The 12,216-nt window shown below is 38.8% G+C and overlaps 1 protein-coding gene across 1 annotated transcript; it reads left to right on the top strand.

The window, feature by feature from the left end:
• The first annotated feature begins 4,902 nt into the window (after nucleotides 1-4,902).
• On the top strand, nucleotides 4,903-12,214 carry dph5 (diphthamide biosynthesis 5). The gene is made up of 7 exons (XM_079471827.1): nucleotides 4,903-5,262; nucleotides 5,343-5,467; nucleotides 6,076-6,184; nucleotides 8,005-8,125; nucleotides 10,113-10,152; nucleotides 11,166-11,269; nucleotides 11,377-12,214. The coding sequence occupies exons 1-7, from the start codon at nucleotides 5,128-5,130 to the stop codon at nucleotides 11,607-11,609; spliced, it is 867 nt and encodes a 288-aa protein (XP_079327953.1). The 5' UTR covers nucleotides 4,903-5,127; the 3' UTR covers nucleotides 11,610-12,214.
• The last annotated feature ends 2 nt before the right edge of the window (nucleotides 12,215-12,216 follow it).

Genomic DNA, 12,216 nt, shown 5'->3' with positions numbered 1-12,216 from the left:
TTAGCCAGCTGGAATTCTGGGATGGTAGGCGCTTCAATTGAAATAGTAGAAGCCCATCGATTAAAGCAAAGGAAATCAATGCCACAAAAACGGATCAATGCTCGAAAATCGCTTCTTGAAAACACAAAACGCCCCACTTTGAACTCGCACACATGCATATCTTCATACAGCGCGTTACACAAAAGATAAGAGACCGGGGCGTAATGAGGAGACCAGAGAGAAAGCTGGGCAGAGAAGAGAAGAGAGACGAGAGAGGCCCAGCAACTCTTTGTTAACCGCACAGAACGATCTCCAATTACAGCACAAAAGGAGCTCATTCAGGAGGCATGGACGCGAACACTAGGGCTTTGCATGGGAAACGAAGACTACACAGAATGTTAAGAGGAGTCCTCAGTGCCAGGAAACACGCATAGTCACACATACACACACATTCATAGCGTAGCTGTGGTGCCGCTAAGTCCCGTTTCTCAATGGCATTTTGGGATTTGTTTTACCGTCACTTCCAAAATAAAAGATGCAAATGTACCCCATTCGCTATTTCCTCCGAGAATTCAGTGCGAAAAACTGTGCCGTGGGACTTTCCAATAATGCTGAACCAGCATTCTGCACCTGACAGCTCAAGTATACACTTGGCCTGGTAATGAAGGTGTCTCTTTGTTGTTTAGATTGTTTTAATGCCTTCGCACATCCGAAACATCAGCCAACTCACTTTTGCTTCCAATCTTCTGGGTTTTGCTGAAAGGATGTGTTGATATCATTGGCATTCGTAGGTCACGTTTGGCGGGACAAAGGTCGACTGGGGAAGTGACTAATTCTGTCTGGTGCATCTCTTGACTGGAAGCAGACGGCATTCTGAAATGCTTTTCCTGGTCACCTCAAGTTTGCCGTTTTCCAGTGTGCCCTTATATTGTTTATACTTTGAGAATTTTCCTAATGCGTGCTTAGTACTTGTTCAAGAGTTTCGATATGATTCACATTTGTTGTTATTGTTAATCTTTGGTATATAGTGACACCCCTAGTGGAATAAAAAAAACTCAAAGTTACATGAAATTGCGATCGTATGTTTTCCAATCAGAATTACTTTAACACGCACCATATCGAAATTACAACTTCGAAATCCCAGCAACGCTTGACCTAAACGTGTCATGTCACATGACCTACACACAACACCCGTGCATGTTTACAACCATTGTAAAGTATACTACAATTTTTCACTTCCTGTAATTTCCTGGTATTTTGATCCCACTGGCTATTAGGGCTATTAAGAGCTCAATGCTGTCAACTATGCAAAACCTAGGAGAATCCAAAAGGTGGGGATTGAAAACATAACAGACTCCCAGAAAAGACATTCTTCAATATTCCCCTGACACATCTGTCTCGCAGCGACAATGTATGCAAGAAACCAGAGACTTCCCACAGAGAATTGTGGGACAAGCCGGGGGTCACCGGGGAAACATTCATACCCAAAGCACAAGAATAGGAAACGTGGGGCGGCCTTCCTGTTGTTGGTTTATTTTAACTGATCTTGACATTTATCAGATATTTATTGTTTGTGCTGTTGTTTATATGGGAAGGGGGCTTAATAAAGTGAGTCTGTATTGGTTTAAACATAATAACCTAGAAAACATATGATTTCTAAACAAGAAATAAGAAAATTAACTTAATTTATGATTATTATTAAGGTCATTAGATTAAAATAGATATTATAAAATTATAAAAACTATTTTACAAACCTGTGGAAAAAATTGTTATGAATAATAATTCACCACAAAATCAAAATAAGTAAATACTTTGCATACCATATAAAATTACTTTATGAAATAATTGTATTAATATTAATTTTAGTCAACTGAAATTTATAATTATTATTAAACAAATAAGGACCATTAATTTTGCTACAATTAAAGTATCATTATATGTTTTATTATTATTTTATTAAATTAATATTGCAAATTCCTATTCTTATTACGGTTATCATTATTATTATTTCATTATTATTATTTTATTATTCTTTGTAAATGTATAATTAAGCACAAAATAACTGTTTAACAGTTATTTTAGACTATTGATAATTAATAATAAGAATTTTTGGGGGGTTACTTGTCATAAAAATAATGCCATTATGTTTGTTTTTGTTTATGAGGTGAAATATGACCCGAACAGGTTTTCATGACATTTTCCCAGTTAGCGTCTACCAAGACCTTTATAAGAGTCACAGCAATGCTCTTGTTTATTGGTCCAAAAGAAGTCCCCTTCCCACCCCTACACGCTCAACCTCTCCTCTACTTCTCCTCCAGCGCCAGATGCTCTGAACGGGTGCAAAGGTGCTAAAGAGGATCCTGGCAGCGATAAACAGTTCATTTTGCTGTAGGGTCTTTCTCTCCCGCTGCGGGTCTGACCAGATTGGCTCTCGATGCTGGGACAATTTGCTACTGGCTGACTGGGCTAAAACAAAACTGGGGAAAAGAGGGTCGGGGCACAAAGGGGGGATCCCGGTGGAAGCTGGCATTGTTCCTTAGCGAGTGGAGAGCTGAATGCCCCTCATACACGGGACATTACATAATCTTTCATTTTTTAAATCAGTTGGATTCATTGATGAAAAGTGTGAATGCTTATAAGGAAGACGAGCTGTTCCCCAATTGGGCATGAGCAGCATTTTATATATTATTTAATAGAACATTTGTATTAAAAAATTATTTTATATTAAATGAATGCACCAGAGTTTTATGGTAGATAACAGTCTTGGAATGAACAATTGGTTCAAGAAAAACACAGATGGATGTTTGTCCAGCATGCTTTGGCAGTTCCTGGCAAGAATGCAGGCACCCTATTCCTTCCTTATTTTTTTCCTTTCCTCTCCCACCCCCAATTTTCCCACCATTTGCGCAAAGTAAATTCTCATTAAGAACCAAATTGTTTTCAGATGCTGGCCTGCACTGGTTGCCCTGGCGACGAGCTGGGAGGCAGCGAGCAGCCCTGGCAGGGGAATGGACAGCACCGGATCCAGAGCCCACAGCGAAAAAATATCCTCTCTTTGCCAGGCTCCACTAAACCCATTCTGCCCGGCACAATGTGGGCTGACGGAGACCATTCTGCTCCTTACAAATGGTGAGGAAGCGCGACTGGAGAGCGCTCGAGATGGGTCATTCATTTTCACACACAACTCGGTCCGAGATGCACTTAACGGGACGGGTTTAGAGGAGGTAAACAACAACGCCTCGATGTGGAGACCGCTTGTTGTGGTGTCTACTGTTGATGTAAACATCATGAGAGGAACAATTGACACAGTTGTTCAAAACAAGAGTATGGAGGTGTAAATGAACGTAGAGTGTACAGATTGAGCTCAGTTTGTGCTCAGTTTGTGACCACTCTAAGATCTCATAATCGGTTTCTCTGAAAAAGTTTTCCTCTTATTTACCCAACTGAAAAGTGAGTAAATAAATTAAAACAGAAAACGTAAACAATTATGTATCCGTCAGTCACCCCGGTAAGAACAATAATAAAATCAAGTTCACTGGGGTAAAGAACAGATGGTCCTTAAGCCTTTAGGGCCGGTAAGCCTTAGATTAAAGACCTTTGATCCCGGCCCGCGTTCATTCATTACAGGTATCAGCTGTGTCTAACGAAAGGTCCTCACCCTAATTCACAGCCTATTAACCTACAAATAAAACAGGTCAAGCTCAAGGTCCTCTTAACCCTGGTTATTAAGTACTACAGATTAACTCACATTATCAGTCACAGTACAACCCACAATTCTTCTCTGTGTCCTCCTGTCTTTTATTTCACGTGTGGTCTTTTCCACCAAGGATCATGAATGTCAACGTTGTCAATTCATAATCACACAGCACGAAGTCGGCATCGGACGATATTTCTGTGGTTGAAACCATGGCAGCTTTAAACGGGGGAATAACAAGGGAATCATTTGCACATTTTGGGGCTTTTTCTCAGCATTCTGGATAGCAGATCAGACTGTATGGATTTACAGTCTGATGGACCAAGGGTGATATATATATATATATATATATATATATATATATATATGTAGATATGTGCCTAGATGGTATCATCAGACTCACACGCTGGCCTGAAATTAACTTCCGGTGGTCCGTTATAATTGAACCATTTATTTCATTTTATATTTAATTCATATTTATTTATAGTACTATTTGATTCCGTATGAATTGTTTTACTTTTACTCAATTATTGATTATTTGCGGAGGTCTCTATCTATATGCAAATCTATCAATATATTTATGTCTTTGAACATACATTACTTTGAACATACATTATTAAATAAACAATTTAGCAAAAAATAAAAATTGTTCTTTTTCTTCACATACCCAAGTCTAGGTGTGTTCTCAGATCGGAAAAGCCTAAAAATAAAAGGAGAAATATGAATTACACACAAAAGTTCCACATAAGCTGGAAATCATATTTATCTAAAACAACTACATATTAAATAGCAAAAGTTACATATATATTTTAGAAAACATCTGGAATTCACAACATCCAAACATGCTGTGCTTCACATATAAATCATAAACATAAACAATGTGGTGTTTGGAAAATCTTCATAACGTTTCTCTTGTGGCCATAACAACAAACCAAAAGATAAAAATATATGCAGTAAATAACACTGTAAAATAGGCAATTTTTTCACTTTTGCATTCGCCCTTCCTCACACAGTATATTCCATTAAGCTTTCATTATTAACGAAGAACCGTTACTTTTAATGTGTCATAAAAATGTAAAATATTTATACATAATCTGTAAATATATATTTATAGGGTGAGGAGCGAAATAAAATAACTATTACTTCAGAAAAAAAGCACTGATGACGAATCCTCAGACGATTACCGCTTACTCCGTTTCTATGGTTATCGTTCGTCTTAAGCAAGTTGCGACACTGTCGTGAACGTCGCTCCGCTTGACGGCAGCCGTCTGTCACTTGCTCCATACAGCAACATGTGAGTGTAGCAGAGAAGTGAAGAGCTCAAACTATAAAAACATTGCACAGACTACTTCGGTTTCAGATCCAACACCGTAATACAGTACATCGACTCACATATATTTTTCATGTCTTTTAAAAAACGCACATGTTTGTGAATATTCTATCGTGATACGAAGATGTTGTATTTTATCGGGCTTGGTCTCGGGGATGCTAAAGACATCACTGTTAAAGGTTTAGAGATCATCCGACAGTGCAGTCGTGTTTATTTGGAGGCGTACACGTCCGTGCTGACCGTCGGGAAGGAGGCATTGGTATGAAGGATCCAAATAATTTGCTTAATGAAAATGATGCTAATGCAAAACTCAGATCAAAGATGCTGTTTCTGTTTCAGGAGGAGTTTTATGGTCGCGAGCTGCTGCTGGCAGACAGAGATGTGGTTGAACAACAGGCGGATGAGATCTTGATGGGAGCAGATGTTACTGATGTGGCCTTTCTGGTGGTGGGAGATCCTTTTGGGTATGGATGAGAGTACCACGTGACCTGTCAGTCACCTTTACAGTGCACTTAATATTTGTGATCCAATGTGTACCTGTGGACGCTGTCTGATATTATGAGTCTGTGTCGTTTTTGCGTGCATGGAATGGAAAAGACCGATAAAACAATATCATTCTAGCACTGTCTCTCGTTGTAATTCCCGTTATTATGAATATCTGTGCCGGAGGAACGTGAAGGACACCACAGTGGTTGAGCAGCAGTGTTCAACTGTCTTGCGAGAAGCGGCTTATGCGCGTTTGAGGTTTTGGTACTTTGAAAGCTCTCCATGAGAGATGAGCTGATTACATCACGCTTTCCCGTCTGGGTCTTCGATTGAAGTCACGCTCGAATGTCGCGCAACGCTCCATGTTTTTTCTTCCATGCAAACCAATGAAACCCACAAAGCGTGAGGGGCCCTGACTCATTTTCCTGCTCAAGAATGTGTGGCTTTAATACATTTTAAGGATACACTTTGAGATCGAAAAGATACGCTTTTCTGCGCATGTTGAATCGCTTCCATTACTTTGGTTTTAGATCATTCCAATAAGGTGCGGTTAACGTCTAAAACGTGCATATTTGCTTTCCTCCAGAGCCACAACACACAGTGACTTGGTTCTTCGAGCACTGAGTGCTGGGATCCAGTATCGTGTCATTCACAATGCGTCCATCATGAATGCGGTGGGATGCTGCGGACTGCAGGTAAAGCTAAACAACACCACTGTCATAACTAAAATAGACAATGTCTATCTGAGGTTGCGAGACAGCGCACTTTTGCATGCGATCGAGTCAATTTGTGCGTAGTGAAAATGATCAAACAGCAGCATGGCCTTTGTGCCAAAGACGTCCCAGCGGAGTCTATCAATGTAGCCTAGTGCCCATCAATAACACCCCCCTGTATTGACCTGTCAGAGCAGCTTTATGTACCTAGAGGCCCCAGTTGCCCCCCAAAGCCGCCCATAGCTCAGGATGGGCGTTTAGCTGATCTCAGACCAGTGGTGACATTTGTATGGTAGATCTTAAATCAGTACCAGTGTTTCTGTAGATTAACTGGTAGAGAGTGGTGCAAGGAACAATAGACTCGTGGGTTTGATTCTCAAAGTATACATGAACGCATACGAAAGTCAAATATAAGATCATAGTGTCTACCAAATGCATGAATGTAAAGAAAAGTATAGAAGGTAAGGTTTTGTACTGACAAAAAGCTGTGTATTGTGGTGTTTGGAATGATGTCATGCTTTCTGAATAACAGGAAGCACCTTGTCGTGACACTCCGAACGACCAATCTGATGTAGCGATTGAGACTCAATAGATCCATGGTTTAAGTAAACAATCTGACCTGTGCTGAAATACTATCGTTACAATGTTTAGAGGGTTTTTTCAATGTAGTGTGTGTGTAAATTCATTGATTTATTGGGTCCCTTTATTTGTTATTTGACGAATTGGGTTATTTTAGGTTTGAATCTGTTTTTGCTTATAAATAAACCTGGGTTCAAAATTACGTTTAAGGTTATTATAGTGTTGTTTTTGGTTTTATTAATATTGCTTTTTTGTTTTTTGTTTTTACGTATTCAATTTGTAGCAATTTTGTTACATTCTTTTGTCATTTTTTTATTATTTATTAGTTTATTCCTTATGTTTCAATATAAGATGAATTCATTTAAATTTTAGCTTTATTTACATTTTTGTTTATTATCATAATTTAATGCCTTCAATTTATTTCACTTTATGTGTGGGACAACATTTAAATTTTTTGTTTAGTTTAAGTTTTGCCATTCATTTTAGGCCAATATTTGATTTGATTTCTATAAACAGAAACATTACAATAAAGTAAAATAACCTTGGGCTGCAATCCGTAACTTTTGTCTCATTGTCGCCATCTCTGTTTAAAACATTACATTTCCGTTACTTATCTTTAAGTAGGTCGACACCAAATGACGTCAAACTGACATTTACGGTGAATCATAGCAGAAGATTATAAATCATTATTGTAAGCCAGTAGTTCTTAATATTTTCATGGTGGCGCCCCCCCCCCGTAAACCACTTCAAAGAACTGGCGCCCCCCCATACTGTACATTTAGGATAGAGAAGATCACGTGTAAAATATGTTAGATATAGTTTAAATATATATAAAAAACTGCAATTTATTAAAATGTTCTCTTTATCTGCATTCTACACACTAGGGATTAATTGTTTGTTATAATTTGAGCGAATACATTAACGATCAATCATAATCATCTTGATGTTCAACAGTCAAGTCCGCATAAACTTTCAACAGTATTGTACATCATGTCCAATTGCAACTGTTGTTATTTGGATTTTATATTTGGAGTTTTAATGCGTTTATAGGTTTTTGTGATTAATCGTAAGTCGCATAGTATTAATGATTAATCGATTAATTGATTGATATTTGTAATCATAATCGATTAATATACAAGTTGATATCTTTACTGTTCAAATAAGTAGACAATTCGTATGTATTTATTAGTAAATAGTGTAATTATTTTGTTTGTTTGCTTTAGTTGTACAACTTTGGCGAGACCGTGTCCTTTGTGTTCTGGACAGACACATGGAGACCCGAGAGCTTCTACGATAAGATCAAGAAGAACAGGAACATGGGCCTACACACGCTGTGCCTGCTGGGTAAGAACTTCACTCAGACTTTAAAAGAGTCTTTGTACACACAAAGTTATGATTACATAGAGGTTAGCCGAGAAGTTTGATGGTAAGGGTGATGTCATCAACACTCACATTCGGCTGGCTCAGCATCTCTCGTATTCCAAAGCACACATGTTTGTTGTGTCTGCAACCGTCACTATAGCAATGAATGTGTCAATCACAGTCAGATTTTACCCCAGGGGTTCAACAACCCCCATATTTTGACTTGGAACCACGGATAGACGTTTCCTTCGGCGGCACCCCTGGGGCAAACATTAAACTGGGACCCACCGCAAACGTCTGGTGCCCCCTAAGGCAGATGGCCGCAAATAATTTACGTTTATCAGCGTGCCGTAGAGATTTCGAGGACCAGTAAATAATAAACCCCCATCTTTTAGATTACTAGAGGAATTCCCCAGTGGAGGCCATGTTCGGTAATGAATGTCGGTGGGGGTCATCTCTGATTGGCTGGTGGGATGGAGGGGAGGGGCTGGAGTCCCCAGGTGCATCCCAACTGAGGAAAGATTTGAGCAAAAATGAGCAAGAGGGAATGAGAGTTATTAACCTTATTATTCAAAAGCAAACACAGGAGGGGGCAGAGATTGGAGCCCTTCCCGTCCAGCCTTCTAACAAAACAACAACCCGCAGACACAACAAAAGCACACACGCACCCTCTCACATACACAGACATCATCACACTGACTACACACTGCGACCATTCATCATATCTGTGCTAACAAGACACGGGCTATTAATCAAACTGGCAAATTTTGGCAAATTTACTTGTTGATTTTTCAGAATGAAATAAAAATAATTACATTTCAAAATCAAAAAAGTCTATTCACGTACACCAGGCACATGAAGTGTAATACAACGAAATTAAATCACACTTATTCAAATCAGCAGATAGGTTATATTCAATATCCTAGCCCGCGGTTTACTTCTGGTCTGTGTTTGGTTATAATATAACAATTCACGTTAAATTTATTATTTTTTATATTTTATTATATTGTATTAAATTAAATGAAAACTACTCAACAGTAATTGATTCTTTGCGGAGGACTACTGTAAGGACCATATAACGTTTGTTCATGTTGTCGCCCCTGAAACAGTCCATGTTTAAATTTTATGATTTTTTTTATTAAATAAAATAAATCTGAAAATAATATGAACTCATATTCTATAAGTAATAGAAGTATGTTGTCAAATTGTCAAAAATCCCAGTCTAGCTGTTAAAAAAATAAAATAAAAATAAATTGAGTAAAAATATTTTATTTATTTAGTTTGTATTGTAAGCTGCAATTTGTAACTTTATGGATAAAAACCAAACAAAAATCAGTTATTGAGCATAAACTGTCGCCTTACCCCAATTCACGACAATATCTTAATACAAATAAATATTGAAAATAAATAAAATCAAAGATTTTAAAACACAGGAAAGTGAGTCTTGCACAGGAAATGTCTGAAAATGTCAATTTGAGATTTCAAGGTATGTAAAAATAAATGCAAAGTGACCTGCAATTACATGTTGCAAACAGAGATAGCGATAGAGAGTCAAAAGTAATGAATTGCAACTTTTGGCCAAATATTGTTACATTTAGGGTAAAAATTATCTCTCATGTCAAACCGAATACATGTGGTTGTGCTATTTTTCTAACATTGTTCAGTGTTTTCATACAAATGCGTTTGTAATGATGATAAAACCCTAAGCTTTCTTTATGGACAGTGTTAAGAACAGGTCTGTTCTGGTAGATGTGTATTTCTCTCATTTCTGTTCTCAAAGTGAACAATTTTGGGACCCCTCAAGGGCTGTCTGTAAATGTACTTACATTCCAGATTGTGTTTGGGAGTTAACTGCCCCAGACGGAGGGCCGACATACTATTTATGACGTGACATTAACATCCACAGAGACTTAGTTAATCAAACTAAAGCTTGTATCATACATTACTTACATCTTCCCTTTTTTCACAGATATCAAAGTTAAAGAGCAGTCCATGGAGAATTTAATGAGGTAAGGTCCCTTTTATTTTCTGTGCGGTCGAGGGTGGTGGGTTCCACAAATTTATATCTATTCTGCTGTACTTTGCAGGGAGGGGCTTCGGACGATTTGCGGTTTGTGGCAGACATTCATTTAAAATTCATATGTGCGAGTTGCTGGAGGCCAGAGTGGAAAAAATAACAACAATAAAAACCGTGGCTGCATGTTGGACTTGTGATATGTTATCATGATGCTGAGTTGCTTCTAAGCTGTAATTTTCTTATCCCAAGGTTTCAGACAAAACAAGTTTTATAGTCAACGATGAACCTCTAGTTTCTTTCGGCTTTTTGAGGAATGTTTCCTGAACTTCAATGCTGCGCGACTTGAATTATTTCTCCTCGTAGAAGACGGTTGTTAACTCCTTGCTCTCTCTCAGCGGTGTCCTGTAATTATGTCCCCCCGTGGTCGCGCACTTGTGTAATTTTATATCCAGTCCGCATAAACCAGTTTTAGTGCACTATAAGGAGACGAGCATTAGGTCTGGTGCGTGCTCCCCGTTCAAGCCTGGAAAGATCGCTAATGTCTCCCAGATTTATTGGCAACATTGTAGCATTACTCGGAAATGGAATAACCATATGCTCGATGATTTTGGTCGGTGTTAAATGCTTGTCCGGTGAGGCGGGTGCCCTGCACTGCAGGAAGGGGTAAATGGCCCCAAAAAGACATTTACAGCTTGATGGCACAATGCACTTTTAAGTATTGCAAACCGAAGTATTTTAACCCAAAGATTTGGTATGAATTGCATTATTGGAAACGTTAATAGAGAGTTTACCAGCCACCCAAATACAAGGACAACTTTTTTCTTCTGCAGGACACAAAATAAGATATTTTTAAGAATGTTGGTTACCGCACAACATTGAACCCCATTGACTTCCATTGTATAAATACAAAACCACTGAGGCATTCCTTAAAATATCTTCCCTTGTGTTCCACGAAAGAAAATATTGGTAGTTTTAACAAAAAAATATTCATTCTCTTTTTTCCAGGGGCCGAAAGATTTATGAGCCCCCCAGGTACATGACGGTTGCACAGGCTGCTGAACAACTTGTGGAGATACTGCAAAATCGTCGAGAACGAGGCGAGGAACTAGGTAAGAAACTTCATCTCAAACCATATGGATGTCCGGGCAGGCATTGAAGTACAATTGAATTACCTGTGATGGAAAGCTTTGTAACCAAATTCTGCGCTTCAATACAGCGATGACCGAAGACACGGTGTGCATCGGCCTGGCTCGTGTTGGTGCTGAGGACCAAGCCATCCGCTCCGGGACGCTCCGGGAATTGGCCTCCTGTGACCTTGGAGGACCACTTCATTCCATGATCATCAGTGGACACCTTCATCCTATTGAGGTGGACATGCTCAAACTTTTTTGCGGTCCTGAGGGACTCAAGACCTTGAAGATGACCGACAGCTCCACATATGACTCTTGACGTCCAGGACGGCAAAAATTGTGTTCCTGTGGTTTTAAAAAGGCACGGGAGGAACAAGAGCTTTGGTCATGATGCTTATGACGTGATGATGGTGTTCTCACAGCTACCTCTGGCTCAGGAGAATGAAGAGAATACAGTTATTTCAGAGTAAGTTTGACCATTTAAACCTAAGGCCTGGGCCAGGGTTGCGTGAGAATGGGGTGAAGTATTTTGACGGGTGGCACACGATAGTGATGCTGTTAAAAAAGAGATTGAATTATAACGGAGGAAATGAAAATGGGTTTTATGGAACAACTGCATCTGGGTTGCATTAGTGGTTTTGAAAATTGTGTATTTTTGTGAATTGGCATAATGTGCTGGTACCAAAAGTCGTTCTTAATGGAGCTTTCTGAATCAGAATGTAAATGTAATGAAAGACAATTTTAAGTGTAAACCAACCTGTGTCCAACAAAGATTGATTTATACAATGAAGACTCATCGCTGCTCATTAGGGTGAAGCCCAACATGTTCTTTTTCCCATTTGCTTCTGTGGTTTTGTTTGCATTCTCTCATTTTGTCATCATGAATTGCTCCGAAAATGAGTAAAGATGCTGTTAGAAACACTGGT

Source organism: Barbatula barbatula (assembly GCF_947034865.1).
Source record: "Barbatula barbatula genome assembly, chromosome: 13".
Classification (NCBI taxonomy): Eukaryota; Metazoa; Chordata; class Actinopteri; order Cypriniformes; family Nemacheilidae; genus Barbatula; species Barbatula barbatula.
The sequence above is the reverse complement of the archived record's forward strand: the minus strand, read 5'-3'. Positions and strand labels throughout refer to the sequence as shown.